Source organism: Puma concolor, chromosome F2 (assembly GCF_028749965.1).
Source record: "Puma concolor isolate L17-30 chromosome F2, mPumCon1.1.hap2, whole genome shotgun sequence".
Taxonomy (NCBI): Eukaryota; Metazoa; Chordata; class Mammalia; order Carnivora; family Felidae; genus Puma; species Puma concolor.
In genome coordinates, this window is record NC_141684.1 from 49,620,798 (window position 1) to 49,635,000 (window position 14,203).

Genomic DNA, 14,203 nt, shown 5'->3' on the forward strand with positions numbered 1-14,203 from the left:
GACGGCTATAATCCTAATGTTAATTCTAGTCAAGGGTTTATTCAGTAACTTAAAGATTAAGCATGGTATGATAAACTGTATAGTTCTAAAAACTCATTTCCAGCTTGTGTATTACATTTTGCTGCAGAAATACTAATGTGTTTGTTGATGCAGTACCGCCCAGGCCTGCCGAGATGTTGCATAGTAGAAGACGGGGCAGGGCCATTTGACTAGCTTTGACCACGCATGTAGATGGACATGACATTCATGTCTAAGTAGATATTTTAAGAACCACTGCCTATTTTCACCAGCAATCTTGCTTTTTCCTTCTGCAAAGAGAGCAGAACATCTCAGTCAAGGTTCTGAGTCCCAGAAAGAGAAGAAATAACGAGCAGACTAGCCACATGTAAAGGGATATATAAAGTGAGCAAGAAATAAACTATTTTTATTATAAATTACTGAGAGATTGGTTATTATAACAGCACAACTTAGTGGAATTTGAATGGCATTCCTGGTAAAAACACTCCTGATGAAGTTTTAATGTGACATACATGCCTGTTGAATCTACCCCTAACATTAGAGTGTCAAGGATGCAGGTAAGATACTAGAAATCCTCAAGAAATTCCCCCACTATACTTGTTGAGATCATTAAGGAAATCTGCCTGAAAAAATTTTACATGTAAACTAAAACAGGTGTCTTGCTTTAAACATGTCCAACAGGGGGTGCCTGGGTGGCTCAGTCAGTTAAACCTCCGACGTTGGCTCAGGTCATGATCTCATGGCTCATGAGTTCAAGCTCTGCATTGGGGTCTGTGCTGACAGCTCAGAGCCTGGAGCCTGCTTCAGATTCTGTGTCTCCCTCTCTCTCTGCCCCTCCCCTGCTCGCACTCTCTCTCTCTCCCTCTCTGTCAAAAAAATAATAAATAATTTTTAAAAGTTCTATTAAAAATGTCCAACAGAACAGAGATCAACAAGGAAAAGAAGTATATACTTGATTTAAAAGCTTCACAAGACCAGTGCTCTCCTCTTAACATTTAAGAGTTCTAATTAGCTCCTATTAGTCACTTTGAAGTTAGGAATAAGTCTCATGAACATCCTTTGAGAAAGTGACTAATTCATATGTACAGGTGATTTTACATGCACAAGGTGAAGCTGTAACTAGTGGTCAGTCAGTTCAGTGCTAACAAAAATAATATTAACATAGGCCAGCAGCAGGATCTTACTGCAATGATACATGCTATAGAAAATTTGAGTCCTCACAGCAATAATATTCTTTTTCATTTTTATCATTTCAGTTTGCTTTTCAATATGAAGATATATAAGCTGTTAATTAAATTTCTTCACAAATATCCATTGCCTTCAGTTCCTCCACTAAAATTAAATTATGCCAAAATCCTTCCTTTGCATTAAAGGAACAAGCAAGACATATTATTTCTGGGCACCTAAGTTCAATGATTAATCAAGAAAAGGGAATTCAACTCCCTTGCTTTAAAATAAGGCGTATTTTTTTTTTCAGTACAGTATGTCCTCTGTCTAAAACCAAATGGATTATTTTTTTCAGACTATAAACCAAAAATAGAAAAGCTATGCTTGGTGACAGCCCAAAGATGGGCTCATTTTACTCAGAGTAAATGAACTTCTAAAATGAACTTTCACATGATGTAAGTCATCCATATTTATTGGCAAGAAATAAAACCTAATTAACACCAAATTCCAAAAATTGTTCCAATTTCATCATAAGCATGAAACACAGTTCTTGACAAGAATTGCTATTCCCGATTTCAAATGACTAGGGATAAAAAGGTCACAACCAGCCACTGAAAGTACATCAAAGGAACACTGAATTAGTATGGAAAATGTGTCCTAGAAAAAAACAAGAAAACCCTAATACAAACTGTTCCCAACAAAATGTTCATGCTCTTCTGCTCTATGAATATTGTTCATGAAAACTGAAGATAAGGAAAGAACGACCTCTTCTGTTAGAAATCTAAATATTCTGTAATTGTCAAAAGGACCCTTTGCAGAAAATTAGCTTATTGGCTACAATTTTATGCTTTTTTCCCTACCTCCTTTTCCTCCTACAAACAGTTCAGACTTGTATCATATTGTGGGACATTTGGCATTTTAGGTGGATTGTTCACTGGGGTAAAAAGAAGGAAACACTTGGATACGTGAGGTATAAAGAAGAAAATGAAATGAGACAGATGTTGGTTTTCTGCTGTCTATGTAGAGGAGAGCCACTGTGGGAGCTTAATTCTTTGTTCCGTTGGTAGCCCACTCAGATGTAATCTGAGTAACAAGTAATTTGATGCTGGACATGTTTTCCTTGTAGAGAGTGGCTGCTACTCTGAGAAAAGCTTCACAAATCTATATATATTCAATTACTTGTTTTATTAAAGGTTTGTTTTTAAAACCAACCTGTATGTGAAAATAATATGATTACGAGTATTGATCTGTTCTCAAGACTGAGAATCTTGTTTTTCTATTGAACCTCTCAAGCTAGAACTTACCCAACAATCATCTTCATAATAGATTTGCACCATTATTATCTTTACCACTTGAACCAACAACCTGGTGTAATTCTTCCATTTTATACAACAGAATGTTAAATATGTCACGAAAAGAAAACGAGGAAGGGAATTTGAGTAGTATTGAATCACAAGAAAACAACAAGTAACAAACACTAGTGAGGCTTTCTGTGTAAAATCTTCCTGTTAACTTTTTAGCTTACCGTTGCAGTAGGGATTGGATGGATTAAAGTTCATTGGAAATTCATGCGAAACCTGTCAAAAGATGAAAGGACTCATTAGACCCTGTTTTGCTTTTGTTGGAGGGAAATATTTAAAATAGGATTTCCTCTCACCTGCCACTGAGGAGGTATCTGAGCTCCAAAACCAAATGCTGGAAACATTTTATCACTAAAAAGAAAATTTGAAAAAACTGAAAGGTAACTTTTTTCTCAAAATAGAAAATTTTATCTTTGCTCATAATAAAACCAATAGAGCTTGTTTTAAAAAAATTCAAAATCTAAGGCAAATACAAAGATTAAACCCATAATAACCACTAGAGAACCAATGTTAATATTTGGCAACAATCACTCTAAGTATTTTTCTGTGTAACAAGGGTGAAAAATGTCTCTGTCTATATATATATTTATAAAACTGGAGTTTATATTCATATTTTATAACATACTCTTTTCTACTTAAATACTGTATATCATTTTGCTGAATAAATATGTAGATAAATCCATAAAGCCCTAAAAAACAAAAGTTCATTCGCTTATAGCAAACTCATTTGGCAGCAAAACCTGACCTCAACTGATATGAGGTTATTTATAGCTTTTATTCATACTACTGAATATGAATATTCATACATTTGGCCACAGAAACATGGTGCAAAGTCACATATAAAATTCTCACATTTCTGTAGCAAAATGTATGAATATTTGGCCCCAGTGGTGTAGGGATAAGGGATTATGGACCTGAATATATAACATCATGTGAATGGCTAAATATTCCACTGTATGGATATTCTCCCACAACCAATAAACATCCAATGCTTTGCTCTTATAAAACACTGTAATGAACATACTAATTTTTCTGCTGGGATATTCTTTTTATATTAATTCTTAATTGTTCTTTTTGCGTTTAGGATAGAACCTAAGGTAGACACATTCTACACTTGCAACATGAAAAAGAAGTAAACACCTATTTTGGTAAATGTACGTTATTTGGGGGGTGTCTATTTCAGCAGTTTGTCTATATTCTATACAAAATAGTATGCTAACAGGGGCACCTGGCTGCCTCAGTCGGTGGAGCATGTGACTCTTGATCTCAGGATTGTGAGTTCAAGCCCCATGTTGGTGTAGAGATTACTTAAAAATCCACCTGGAAGGCTCAGTTGGTTAAGCATCTGACTTCGGCTCAGGTCATGATCCCACGGTTCGTGGGTTCAAGCCCCGTGTCAGGCTCTGTGTTCACAGCTCAGAGCCTGGAGCCTGCTTCAGATTCTCTGTCTCCCTCTCTCTCTGCCCCTCCCCTACTCTGTCTCTCTCTTTCAAAATCAAATAAATATTAAAATAAATCAAATCAAATCTTAAAAAAAAATAGTGTCCTAACATATATAGGTATGATTTTAGAAATACAAATTCAGTTCTTGTCTAGTTTAGCAGCTGTAACAACCCCTTTCCCTAAAATGTCATCTCTATCACATCTCTATATTAAGTTCAAGTACACCCTAGGCTCTATTTCAAGACTTGTTTTGTTCCACTGTCATGTACTAGTTCTGTAATATTAATTAATACACCTTTTTTTACAGTTTATTTATTTTGAGAGAAAGAGATCAAGCATGTGGTGGGGAGGGGCAGAGAGAGAAGGAGAGAGAATTTCAAGCAGGGTTCAGGCTGTCTGCACAGAGCCCGATGAGAGCCCACGAACCATGAGATCATGACCTGAGCAGAAGTCAGATGCTTAACTGAGTGACCCAGGTGCCTCTAATTAATACAGCATTAAAATAAGTTTTAATATCTGCTAAAACAAAACTCCCCTTCATTTCTTTTTTTTCCCCCCTTAAAAATTTCTTGGATTCATTTTTCCCACTAGGAAATTTTAAAAATCATTTTATCAGGGTTCTATTGCAATTTTGATTAGAATTGCTTAATTCTGGGATAATTTTTATATATTACATCATTATGACATCTGCCTATCTAGAATCATGGTATAGCTCTCCATTTAAACAAGTTTCCTTCTTTGTCTCTCAGTACAATTTTGTAGTTTTCCCTCACTAAAGATCCTAGAACTCTCTAAATTCATGCTTATTTTTTATTGCATCATGAACTGTGATCTTGTATCTGCTATAATTTCTTCAATTGGTTATTGCTGGCTACTGAGAAGTTACTGATTTTTTTAATTTTATGTTGTATCTGACCACCTTTCTGAACTCTCACTGATTTCTATTATTTTTTTACTTGATTCTCTTAGGTTTAAATTTATTCCTTACAGGTTTGGTAGAATTTATGTATGAAACTGTCTTGGCCTGGTTCTCTTGTGAGGAGTGGCTCTTTGGACTATACCATTCCTTCCATGGTTCTAGTCTCTTCAGGCTTCCTGCCTCTTTGAGTCAACTTTGCTAATTTAAAGCTTCCCCCCAAAATCTTCCTTTAATCCAGATGTTCCAGTGTAATAAGTTTTATTGAGTATTAACTTACAATTGTTAATTTTTTGGGGATCTATGCTTATAATCTCTGTCTCATTACTAATATTCTATGCATGTTGTTGGCAAGATTTGCCTATGTTTTGTTGAACTTGCAAAGAATCATCTTGTCATTTAATTTATTCATTTAGTGGTGGTTTTAAAACTTTCCAAGTCCCTTACTTTTGGTGCTTAGAGGACATACAGCAAAGTACACAATATAGCCTGGAGAGCATGTCTCTGGAGCAGACAGCCCAGGCTCAATTCTGTTTCTGCCAGTTACCAATTGAGTCACTCTGGACAAGCTATTTAACTCCCTATGCCTCAATTTTCTCATCTACACAATGCAGATAATAATGGATGATAATAGTACATATGTCACAGCAAATTATAAAGATTAGATGAGCATCACATAGAAACTACATTAAATTGTGCCTGACACATGATGGCTCATACACAGATAGAATCTGCTATTATCATCATATCTTTTTCTTCCTATTCTTTAATTTTATTTTGTTGAAACTCTATTTCATTTATATTTGATTTTTCTTCTTTAAAAAATAAAAGCACGTAAAGCCAAAAATTTTCCTCTATTAAAGATAGGACCATGTATAGTCTTCTTGTTTCCTTCTATTTCTAGATAGTCTGTTATTATAGTTTGATTTCCTCTTTCATCTAACAACTACTTAAGATTTTTTTAAATTTCCTTATGGTAAATTCTTTTTAGTTATCCTTTTGTATTAACTTCCAGGTGGCAGTCTGAGAAAGAAACCTTATAAATTTTTTATTGTTTATATAAACTCCATTTTAATTGTGTTGCTTTAAAAGTTTTATTATAGGAGAGCCTGGGTGCCTCAGTCAGTTAAGTGTCCAACTCTTGATTTCGGCTTTAGCTGTGATCTTGTGGCTCGTGAGTTCAAGCCTCACATGAGGTTCCATGCTGACAGTGCTGAGGGGCTCCATGCTGAAAGTGTGGAGCATGCTTGGGATTCTCTCTCTCCCCCTCTCTCTCTGTCCCTTCCCCATTTGTGCTCTCTCTCTCTCTCTCAAAATAAATAAATAAATACTTTAAAAAAATTTTTTAATTATTTCTAACTATTTTCAGTTGAAATGCTTTCATACTCTTTTATCAAATATGTCCATGGTTATATTTCCATTTTGGATTATATAACAAAGTATTCTATAAAATAATTTTTTATTACATTTAATGAGTTTTGACTTAAATCATACTAGGTTGATATTGGAATTGCCACCTTTGCTTTAGATTAGTTTTCATTTGCCTGAAAAGATTACCTCTTTAAATGTTGTAACAGATTAATAAAAAGCTCCATCAATTTGTGTAAGGGCTTTTATCATAAAATAATAGGCAAAGGCAAGTGAAAATTTATACTGTGCTCTAAGAGATCCAGAACAAAAATGTATTAATGTAGATTGCTTTCTATTGTTTGAAATCTATATATTGAGAATCTATTCAAAATATTTTATAACAGTTAAGTCAAGTTATCTCTTGGCACTTGTTCAAGGTTGCCATTAAGAAAATAATTTGACAGCCACTGGCAAGAAACAGACATGTTAGTAAATAGTGTCTGTGAATGTTTACAGAATGTGTCATCTGAACTTCAATCACACAGGTAACTTATCCCTAATGAGTAAACCCCAAGGAAACCAGATCAAAGAAACAAGCTTGTGAGCTCTTTATAACTGATCACAGCCAGAGATTAGAGGTCAAAAGTAAACACTAAGACTGTCAGCAAGAGAAAACTAGAAAAGACAACAGGAAAGAAATTTTAGGGATAAAGCTACCCCTACCATGCCCCTTCCCCTCCCCCCGTCAACCCCAGCAGTCTTGTCACCAACAACTATATCCAAGTACTAGCAGATGAAACAGAAACTGCCCCTTCTGGGGAATTATAAAAACAAATATTTTATTCATACTCACGCATCATAATCTTGAATGACCAGTCCCACAGACCAGATAGCAGTCAGATACTCATTAACACCATTGGGGCTGATGTAATGAAGGGAATCAGGAGACCTTGGGTCGCCATTCGAGCCAGTGAAGTCCACTCCCACCTGCCAAATAATAATCGCAGCCCTTAATAAGGAAAAGCCTACACTCGATGTCCAGGAGATGAAACAAATATTCATCCCAGAGCCTGCTGCTACCATTTTCTAACAAATGCCTGGGCCTACCAGTTTTTCCACAGACAAACAATTAAAGCTTCAGCATGAAACAATCTGTTATTCCTATTTTTTCTAGATGCCTCAAATCCATGACTTTAGATGTAGGGCTTATTTTTGTATGTTGTTTGACTAATGCTTCTATAATTTTAAATTGCTATAGGACATATTTGCTTTCCATCAGAAGAAACAGATCTGACCAACAAAGTTGAAAGCTTGTGGATGAGTTTATTAGACAACCTGTCTGAGGAGATCATACTAAACAGCTGTATAAATTTCATCACTAAGTCAGTTTTACAGGCAAGGATAGAACACTGCAAAATGGTAGGAAAAAGTAATATGTTACATGACTTTTGAAAAAGTCAGTGTTACTTACAGTAAAATTCAGCTGACATCCTCCCATGATATAGTCAAGGAATGTGCATTCCACTGTAATCTAAAAACAGACAGCACTGTTAAAATTAAAACTCTTTTACTATACAAGAGATACAAAGAGCTCTCTGGCATACGTTTTTAACAGTTTAGAAACTGAACAAAACATGATATAAGCATGTGGAAACCACCCCAGCATTTGAGTTTAAGGTACCGCTGCCCCTACTTGTCATGAATTTGTATGATTTTAATTTGAGATAATTAAATCAATGTTAAGATTAGAATATTAATGGCCAAAGATGAAATCACTTTAGCTTTTAAGAAACTGGCAATGAATCTAATATGTTGAGACCTTTAATAAGCATAATAATTGAATTTTTTTAATAAAAAACAAAACCAGAAAAACCTCATTTGTTTGTTGTAAGAAATCTCTTGAATTTTTCCCTCTGTTTACAATATCTCAACTCGAAATTATGACCAGGATAGATGCACTGGGTCAGGTCGTTTCTGCTAATGCTCTGGGAAAATACCATGATGCTTCATATTTCTTACAATAAGGAAAAAACTTTAATAATCTTTTCTTTTGCTAAAAAGTTGTCAAACCTTGGAACCAAATTTACTTGAAAGATTTCTTTACTATTTCCTACTCTCTTCTTTTCCTTAAGGGTATCCAGATGCTCATGTGATTTTCAATTGCCCAAAATTCAATTCACATTTCTTAAGAAAAAACTTTAATATTCTTTGTCTGTTTGCTTAATATATACCATATTGAAAAAAGAACTTGAAATGGGATCTCATTACACTTACTATAAATGGTCAATATCAACTAACCTCACAATGTTTCACACTGATAACACCTGAATTCTTGTAGCTTTTCTTCTTTTGCCTCTTTTTTTCATTTATGCATTCAAATTCCACCTATAGGAAGAAAAGACAAAATGTTAATTCTTTCTAGCAATACTAAAAATGCCAATGTGGGCCGCCTGGGTAGCTCAGTTGGTTAAGCATTCGACTCTTGGTTTCGGCTCAGGTCATAATCTCACAGTGCTTGAGTTCAAGCCCCACATCGGGCTCTGTGCTGACAGTGCAAAGCCTGTTTGGGATTCTCTGTCTCCCTCTCTCTCTGCAAAGTGTCTACCAAGTGGCAGGCACTATTCCAGGCACTGAAAACAGAGATGGTAAGATATGGCCTTGCCTTTGAAGAATAAGAGTAGGTAAACCTTGCCATGGCAGCAACATTAAAAGCCTCATTCTGTCATGGAGGAGGGAAGGATCAAGATAGTTGGATTTAGGAAAACTCTACATGATCCATAAAGTATTACAGAGTTGGTTGTTCATTCAATATCTTCTAAAAGTAGTTCATTTACTGATTCTGAAGGATAGTGACAACAATCCAGATCACTCTTCATATTTAGTTCTTTTAGGTAGCTTGCTTTTTTTGAATTGTTCAGATGTTTAGCATTTGCCATTAGTTCTGCTTTAAAAAAATTCTTTAGGATATTTACAGCTGAATTTTGCTGTTTTAATTAAACTACTAGGTATGATTTTTTAAAGTTTATTTATGTATTTTGAGAGAGAGAGCATGAGAGCATGTGAGTGAGGGGGAGGGACAGAGAGAGAGAACCCCTAGCAGGCTCTGTGCTTGGGGCTCAATCTCATGAACCATGAGATCATGACCTGAGCTGAAATCAAGAGTTGTAGGCCTAACTGACTGAGCAACCCAGATGCCCCTAACCCATTAGGAATGATTTTAAAAGCCTTTCATACTTCACACAAACATTTTTGTATAGTCTACTTCTAGTACCTGGCCTTTGTGACCAGGGAGTAGGGACAGGGCAATAGATCTCTATGCGACCAACTAAAAATTCTAGTCTCATTATGTTTGTTTAAAACTCATTTCTCCCCATTACTTAAACCAAATGGCTCATAAGTGTTATTTATTTATTTTGTAGTTACGTCTTGATCTAAAACTATCAGTATCTTTTAGATCACCTCACTTACATGACTAGGTAAAAAAGACCTCATCTAACCATAACCTCTTATGTTTTCAAAATCAAAGGCTATATGCATGAACATTATGCAGGTAATAAACAATTCATATTATTCTATTTTAAGTAAGCTATAAAGAGAATTAATAGCTTATCTCATTCAAACTAGAAAGGAAATAAGATGGGAGCAATTGATAAATTTTACTTATAAAATGCTCTGGAATAATTTTTAGGCACCTCGGCTTTAGAGACAGGAAAGTTTCAGAAGCACTTTTAGCAATATGTTGGGATGCTAAATAATAAACTGGATGTAGTTAAAGCACATTAATGATCTTGACAAAATTAGTGCCATTAGATGGAGGCTTAATATTACATAATTTGAAATACCATAATTATCCTTTTATCCTTCCCTTCAGTGAAGAAAAGTCGGAGAGAAGAATGAGAGGCATATTGTAAAAGCGGGTCCAAAAGGAACATAAATGTACACAGATCAAGCCCAGGTATTTATCTAGTGTTGTAGAACTTAATTATTATGACTAATGAAATACCAAATGCTTTAAAACTAGGGTTTTCCAATCAAACCACATATGTTGTCTGAAGCCAAAGGAAACCAAACCTCTAAATACAAATGTAAACTTATACTCCAAGATGAATTTTGGATCATCCAATTACTACACAAATAAAATCCACAGATTTCATAGCATTTTATAATACAGAGTAAAACCATGGCAAACTGTTTGCTATACCAAGGGGAAAAAAATAATAATAAATACATGGCCAACCATAAAGTACATTCAAATGACAAAGATGTAACTTACAGGTGAGTTTCTGGAGGCTTCTTTCAGTTTTGTCATGGTGGTTTGAAATGTTCCAATGAGATCATGTGACCCGTCATTATCATAATCATAGCACTCTACCTAGAATTAAGTATAATAAGAATATATAAAAATCAACAAAATTTTGTTTAAAAGGATTGGCTGCAATAATTGAGACTTACCAGGAAGTGCCCTTTCAATTAAAATAAGTGAAAATGTTTATTATGCAGCTCTACTTAGAGAAGTAGGAAGTAACTTCCTGGAGGAGTAATACTGAAACACTTCAAACCCCAGCTATCCTTGGAATGGGGCTCTAGGATAGATCATAGGCAGACAAAAAGTACAAATATTGTTTAAATTCCATATTAAGCAGTTCCCAGTTCACCATCATGCTCTTTATAAGAGCTGATAAAATCAAAATGAAATTACGTCTTCTTTCTCATCCACTTCTTTACTTTGTTATCACTATACAATGACTAAAAGCCATCATCTGCAGGAAGAAAAGAAGTCAGATCCTAGACAGCTAAAAATTGTATAATTAAAACCTAGATGATTTAGAAATATGGAATGTTTTTCATCAGCTGCAATCTGGTAAGGCTAGGTTTGTATTCAGAGTTAGATATGATGAAGTCATATCTGCATCCTTCTGAGAATCACAAGTCTTACAATAAAAAAGAAAATTCAAGGGAAAGAGTACTTGATCCATTGAGGAACTATCTATTCTAGGTCATATTGACTCTATTTCCATGTAAGACAGGGTGAATTCTAGTCTTACCAATGCCTCTGGCCAAATGTTTGCTCTTTCTTACAGCAGGCAGAAGAGAGCTGAGAGTATATTTGTTTATATTTTTGTTTTTGTTTTTATTTTTAAGTAGGCTCCACCCCCAGCATGGAGCCCAATGTGGGGTTTGAACCCACAATGCTGAGATTAACACCTGAGCTGAGATCAAGAGTCTGATGCTCAACTGAATGAGCCATCGAGGCACCCCAAGAACTGCATGTAATTTTGTGCCAAGTTGACAGAGTAACCAGAGGGTAAATATTCACAAGAATACCTGATTATTCATTGTAATGAAAAAATTAATGTGGTGTGAACTGTTAGCAAGGAGAGGTGTCCATTGTGATCACTGGATAACTAACATTTTTAGAGTGCTTTATAATTTCAGAACAGATTATCTCATTTCTGCAAACATTTTTATGTGCACTGCACACATTCTCTACTTAGGCTTGTGAAGTAGGCAAAGGAATTAAATAGTCGTAGAAGATGGTATGTTTTATTTGGTAAGCAATATAGGTAAAGCTATGCTGAGGGCACTTTTGAATTCTTCAAGAGCCTATGATTTAAAATAAAAGCCTATAAGAAGTGATCTGCCAAGAAAGCATCCTTTACAAAGTTATATTCATTGCCAAGCTAAAATGCTTAGGGATTCTATATGTTCAGCCAGCAAAATGATTTACCTTCTTCTCAGTTCTATGAGAAGTGAACTAAGTGCCTATAACAAGGAGTCTTTCATTCCTTACTAATATTTTCATTAGTATTCAGGAAGACTAAAAACCAATCAATAAAAACAAGGCCCAGAATTGCAATTTTGAGTAACAGTAAAGGGTTTTTATTTTTAGAAACACTTTGGTCATGTACCAATTATGACAGTTTGATTCTTGCCTTATGTATCTTGTATTTAATTTTTAAACCAAAGCCCTTTATCTGACTCTTCAAAGTATCAGGAGAAAAGAAAATTAATGATCTTACTATTTTTTTCTAGAGAAATAAAATTAAGATAAAGCCAAAACACTTAATATTTTCACGCATTTTTAATGCATTTCTTTAAATTATGGAAAATAGAACTGGACCTTTTTTTTTTTAGGCAAGCTCTATACCCAATGTGGGGCTTGAACTCACCACCCCATGATCAAGAGTAGCATGCTCTATGGACTGAGCCAGCCAGGTGCCCCCAAATTTTGCATTTTAGATTTGCATTCAGCAAACTCCAATTTATATATAAGATCAAGCTTTGATAAGGCCAATTTTATTTTTAAGAAGCTTATGAACACCTAAAACTCTTCATATGTTTAGCCTGCCTGAGACTTCAGGGAATGTTAAAATATTTTTAAACTGTAATTTCTGATAGCACACTATAATAAATATACAGGAAAACCTCACTGTTGCCCCACTGAAGGCAAATGTTTGGCGCTAAAGAAAGATGTAACATTTATAATACTGGCATATGGTCAGATATAGTTTGAGGTAAACGATATAATAATTTAATCGTTTAATTTCTCCATTTAATTTGGCCATTTAATTTCTCGTCTCAAAAATACAAAAACTAGTACTATTGGCTGTTTTAAACAACAGTATCAGCAGTGCTTATGAAATTGAAATATATGCATATATACATATGCACATATGTATATATGTAAAAGAATGTACACACCACACAATACTACATTCACTAAGGCATTCCCATTTTAGGCAAGGTGGTAGCATGCATGATTATTTCTTTTATTCATTTGATATTATGAAAATAATAATACATGCTGGAGTGATAACACTGGCACGTTCACACAGCAAATTACCAATTATTCTGACTCTATTCTGTGCTCTAATGCTCTTTGCTACACCTCTAAACAGTTTCCAAACACCACAAGAATCACAGATGTATGACTTTGTGATATTGCAAAGAAATAGAGAACTAAAGAAAGACAGTCATGATATGGCAAACCAAATTGTGTACAGTTAAAACAAACTGAGAAACTTTTAAGAACGGAAGACATTCATCAGAGAAAGCTCATAAAATCAGTTTACTTACTATAATAAAATAGCCCTGTAAGCATGCCACTGTGTGCAAAAGAAAGTTTAAAAAACATTGTTTCATTGTTAACATATTATTATAAGCAACCGGTTATGTTTTAGGCATTTTTCCCCCAGCCTTTCCTGTTTCTCAGAGCTAATAAAGTATCAACTTACTATTTTTTTTAATCTTTATTTATTTTTGAGAGAGACAGAGAGAGAGAGTATAAGCAGGGGAGGCGCAGAGAGAGAAAGGGAGATACAGAATCCAAGGCAGGCTCCAGGCTCTGAGCTGTCAGCACAGATCCAGATGCGGGGCTCGAACTCACGGACCACAAGATCATGACCTGAGCTGAAGTTGGACACTCAATCGACTAAGCCACCCAGGTGGGTGCCCCTCAACTTACTATTTTTAATGTGAAATGCAAAAGTTTAATATGACAATAGAAAGTAATTTTTAAAACTACTGTTCCATGTATTTGTTACCTAAATTTTCACTGCTGTTTGAAATACAACATAAATCATACTTATATTGCTTTTCAATGTTTATTTATTTATTTTGAAGGTGGAGGGGCACAGAGAGAGGAAAAGAAAGAATCCCAAGCAGGCTCTACCCTATCAGCACAGAGTCCAATGTGGGGAACTCACGATCCGTGAGATCATGACCTGAGGTGAAATAAAGAGTCAGCGCTTAACCAATTGAGCCACCCAAGCGCCTCTATATTGATTTCTGAAGTTCTCTGTCAACTGAGGACAAATTTTTACAGAGCTAAGGAATGAAACCGTTTTCAATGTAACAGTATCTATTCTATGTATAATGGTGTATAAAACTTCTACTTTCATTAATTTAATCCTTCCTTTTTTTTGTAACATAGATATTATTTTCTCTA

General features: G+C 34.9%; 1 protein-coding gene across 5 annotated transcripts in view; it reads right to left on the bottom strand.

Annotated features, from left to right (window-relative positions):
* Positions 1-14,203, bottom strand: part of CPNE3 (copine 3) — a 47,981-nt gene that overhangs the window by 7,062 nt on the left and 26,716 nt on the right. For all 5 annotated transcript variants that reach the window (XM_086695616.1, XM_025923039.2, XM_086695613.1 and 2 more), the window contains 6 exons: positions 10,529-10,627; positions 8,554-8,640; positions 7,727-7,786; positions 7,109-7,242; positions 2,843-2,897; positions 2,711-2,762 (listed from right to left, as the gene is read on the bottom strand). In XM_086695616.1, coding sequence (XP_086551742.1) covers positions 2,711-2,762; positions 2,843-2,897; positions 7,109-7,242; positions 7,727-7,786; positions 8,554-8,640; positions 10,529-10,627 — 487 coding nt within the window. The remainder of the gene's footprint in view (positions 1-2,710; positions 2,763-2,842; positions 2,898-7,108; positions 7,243-7,726; positions 7,787-8,553; positions 8,641-10,528; positions 10,628-14,203) is intronic.